Source organism: Myotis nattereri (assembly GCF_964212035.1).
Source record: "Myotis nattereri genome assembly, chromosome: 5".
NCBI classification, from domain to species: Eukaryota; Metazoa; Chordata; class Mammalia; order Chiroptera; family Vespertilionidae; genus Myotis; species Myotis nattereri.
This window is the reverse complement of record NC_138080.1, coordinates 37,749,177-37,753,292: the sequence shown is the minus strand read 5'-3', so window position 1 is coordinate 37,753,292 and position 4,116 is coordinate 37,749,177. Positions and strand designations below refer to the sequence as shown.

Below are 4,116 nucleotides of genomic sequence, written 5' to 3'. Positions count from 1 at the left end.
CATAGTTGCTTAGAGTTGCAGCTCAGAGGCCTGCAGCGGCAGGAGGGGAACGTTGGAGTCCTCCGACACTGAAGCAAGCAAGCCTCATGTTAGTTTCAAGCTGCCTGGCTGCCGGCCGCCATCTTGGCTGGCAGTTAATTTGCATATCTTGCTGATTAGCCAATGGGAAGGGTAGTGGCCATACACCAATTACCATGTTTCTCTTTTATTAGATAGGAGATATATATATATATATATATATATATATATATATATATATATGTCAGTCTATGACCAATCATCATGTTTTTATACAGTCATACAATGCCTTGCAATTCTTCTTCTTTAAATATGTTTTTATTGATCTTTAAAGACGGAGGAAGGGAAAAGGGGAGGGAGAAAGAAATAACATTGAGAGAAATATTGATCAGCTACCTCATGCACACCCCTACTGAGGACTGAACCCACAACCCAGACATTGAACCAGTTGTCCTCTTGGTGTATGGGATGACACTCAACCAACTTAGCCACATGATCCAGGTTGCCTTAAAATTTCTTAAGGGCAAATGCATGCAGTATTCTGAGTCATGTCTTGAGCCAAACACTAATCCATATTAACTCTTATGTTTCTCTTCCTCCTCCACATTGGCCTTCCTCCAACCCTGTCTTTACTCTTTATTTTCTCTTCTAGTGTGCTACTCTGCTGGTATGAGCCTGCCAGAGAACAGATTCAAAGTCAAGGGTGAATACCCAGCTCAGAGGGAACAGTGATGCTTCCTCCCGTCCTATTTTTCTCTCACCAATGGCTGTGTATGGTGGCTCCATAATGGCTGTGAGTGAGGCCCTGGTGTGTGTGAGGAACATTCTCCTGCCACTCTGGCTGGGGGTGATTCTGTTCCCATATGGATGGTTCCAGGTTGTGCACTCCCAACGCAATGGTGCCCCAGAAGTGGTGATTCCCTTGAAGGTAACAGGCACTAGCATTGGCATGAAGATAGGAGACTGGCTCTCTTACAGAATGCGTTTGGGGGGCCAGAGACACATTGTCCACATGAAGGTCAACAGGCATTTTCTATCCAGACACTTCCGAGTGGTTACCTACTCGGACCAGGGCGCTCTCCTTGAGGACCAGCCTTTTGTAAAGAATGACTGCTACTATCATGGTTATGTGGAGGGGGACCCAGAATCCGTGGTTGCTATCAGTACCTGTTTGGGAGGTTTACAGGGCATATTACAGACAAATGACATTGTTTATGAAATAGAGCCCAAGAGACTTTCTACCACATTTGAACATCTCTTATATAGGATAAAGAGTGAAGAGACACAGTTGCCACCCATGAAGTGTGGATTAACAGATGAAGAAATAGCAAGACAACTGAACTTTCCAGAGAGTGCTAATTTCACTTTGATGCAGAGTGGGTATGAAGGCTGGTGGACTCATAGGCGGCTTCTTGAACTGGCAGTGGTGGTGGAGCACAATCGCTATCTTCATCACCGAAGTAACACCACAGCTGTGCAGTATGAAGTATTACTTGTTGTCAATGGAGTAGATAACTTTTTGCGTTCACTAGATATTAATGTGGTTTTAATGGGACTTGAGGTCTGGACTGAAAAAAACCCAGTTCCAATAGATACCATAGATGGTCTCCTGAACGAATTTTGCATATGGAAGAGAACTGGCTTCAGTGATCGCATTCCCCATGATGTTACACATCTTTTTGTAAAGCGTAGCTATGGTATTACCGTTGGCTTAGCCTATCTAAGAGGCGTATGTAAAGGTTTTTTCAATTGTGGAGTTGATAGTTTCATGAATGATAATGTGTATTCTTTTGCATACACTGTGTCACATGAGATTGGTCATAATTTGGGTATGGATCATGATGGACCAACTTGTACATGTGGACATAAAACCTGTATAATGTTTCCAACAAAAGGAAGTGCAACTAGATTCAGCAACTGCAGCTATGCTTACTTCATGGATGTCATGGGCAACATAGCAAGGAAAAATTGTTTGTACATTTCATCAAATACTGGAAACATCACACTTGCACGGTGTGGGAACAATGTGGTTGAAGAAGGAGAAGAGTGTGACTGTGGCGCTTTACATTTGTGTATGAAAGATCCGTGCTGTGAGTCCAACTGCACTCTCAGCGCTGGGGCTGCTTGTGCTTTTGGCCTTTGTTGCAAAGACTGTCAGATCCTGCCAACAGGCGAAGTTTGTAGACAAGAGGAAAATGACTGTGATCTCCCAGAGTGGTGCAATGGGACATCATACCATTGTCCAGAGGATGTGTACTTGCAGAATGGGATGCCATGCAAGGACGGTGGCTACTGCTATGAAAAGAGATGCAATAACCGTGAAGTGCAGTGTAGGAACATATTTGGCAAAAAGGCCAAGAGTGCAAATCAGCGTTGCTACACCACAATGAACACTCAAGGTGACCGTTTTGGGAACTGTGGTCTAATGAACTCTACATACTTAAAATGTGACATCTCAGATACCTTGTGTGGGAGGATTCAGTGTGAAAACGTGATAGAACTTCCCCTTCTGAGAGATCATTCTACTGTGCATTGGACTCACATCAGCGACATCACCTGCTGGGGTACCGACTACCACTTCGGGATGACAGAACCTGACATTGGTGATGTTAAAGATGGGACAGAGTGTGGGGCAGAACATGTCTGCATCACAAGGAAGTGTGTCCATAGGTCACGTCTGGTAAATGATTGCTCACCTGAGACCTGCAATCTGAAAGGAGTCTGCAACAACAGACAGCACTGCCATTGCAACTATGACTGGGATCCTCCCTTCTGCCTGAAAGAAGGCAGTGGAGGTAGTATAGATAGTGGGCCTCCCCCTGGGAAAACAATTATGCTAAATATCTATTACCTGCACCTATTTTGGTTGGTTCTTTTTATTCTTTTATTATGCTTGTTAATTTTGGCTTTTCTGACCCGAAGAAGAACAGATAAGAGTGAAGAGTAGAGTGTGTCACTTTCAGCTGAGTAAGAAGAACAAAATGTCAAGACTTTACCTAAGGAAAAACAGCAAGAAGTTGCAATTCCATCTAAGGAAGAACAATGAAACGTTCTACTGTATTTTAGAAAGAAAAGCAACAATTTACAATTTCAAAAAAGTAACCAAATCATATCCAATATCCCATGTACTAAGTTTTATTCTCCTGGCTGTAGTAATGTTACAAAATGTGCCACAGACCATTGACCTAATCGCTGCGAATTTTTATTATTTCAGATCATAAAACACTGGCCATTAAACAATTATTAAAATATCCTAATTCCTAGAATATTGCTATTTTACATTATTTTAAATAGTGTTAGTGTTCAATTGTTCGTGCTACTAATCTCTTTGTGTTTCCTGAGCAAAGGTACAGCCAATGGATAATGTGAATTTGTGTGTGTGTTTTTGTGTCTCAATCCTTACCATCCTTGCCACTCATACTCTTTGTCACACAGAAAATGCAAACATACAAATTAAATGTCTTCCTTGCCAGTCCTCTCATGAATAGTTTCGGCAATAGTTGGCTACTAGGGGGAGCCTGGAAACCTGGAAAAATGTTTGATAGCTACTCATGCCAGTCTTGCCTCATTAGCTGCTCTAACCTTTACAAGGATAGTAACTTTCAGTCTGCACATTAGTACTACATACAATACAGTGGTGGGCAAAAGTAGGTTTACAGTTTTCAGTCCACGAAAGTTTATTTATTATCATTTTTTAATTACTAGAGTCGTGTTGCATGAATTTGTGTACAGGTGGGGTCCCTCAGCCAGGCCGGCAATCAGGGCCGATCAGGGCCATCTTGCCCAGTCCCTATGGAGGCAATCAGGGCCAGCCGGCTGGGGGGAGAGGGGGGCTGTAGAGACTGAGAGAGGTTGGCGCCTGGCGCAGGGGAGGGGACAATTGGGGCCAGCATCCAGGGGTGAGGGACCGAGGGAGGTTGGCCTGCCAGCCCCAATAAGAGCCATCAGGGCCATCTGTGAGAATGGACCATGGGAGATTGGATAGTCATGGGAGGTTGGTTGTGGGAGCACCCTGGCCACCCGGCCGGCCCGAGGGGGAGGGACCGTGGGAGGTTGGCCGTCCACGGGAGGTTGGCTGTGGGAGCATACTGACCACCA

General features: G+C 44.2%; 1 protein-coding gene across 1 annotated transcript; it reads left to right on the top strand.

Annotated features, from left to right (window-relative positions):
• Positions 1–781: 781 nt before the first annotated feature.
• On the top strand, positions 782–2,965 carry LOC308518903 (disintegrin and metalloproteinase domain-containing protein 25-like; the record flags this gene model as incomplete). The annotated part of the gene is made up of 1 exon (XM_081090697.1): positions 782–2,965. One exon carries the CDS (start codon positions 782–784, stop codon positions 2,963–2,965), a length of 2,184 nt encoding a protein of 727 aa, XP_080946823.1.
• Between the last annotated feature and the right edge of the window lie 1,151 nt (positions 2,966–4,116).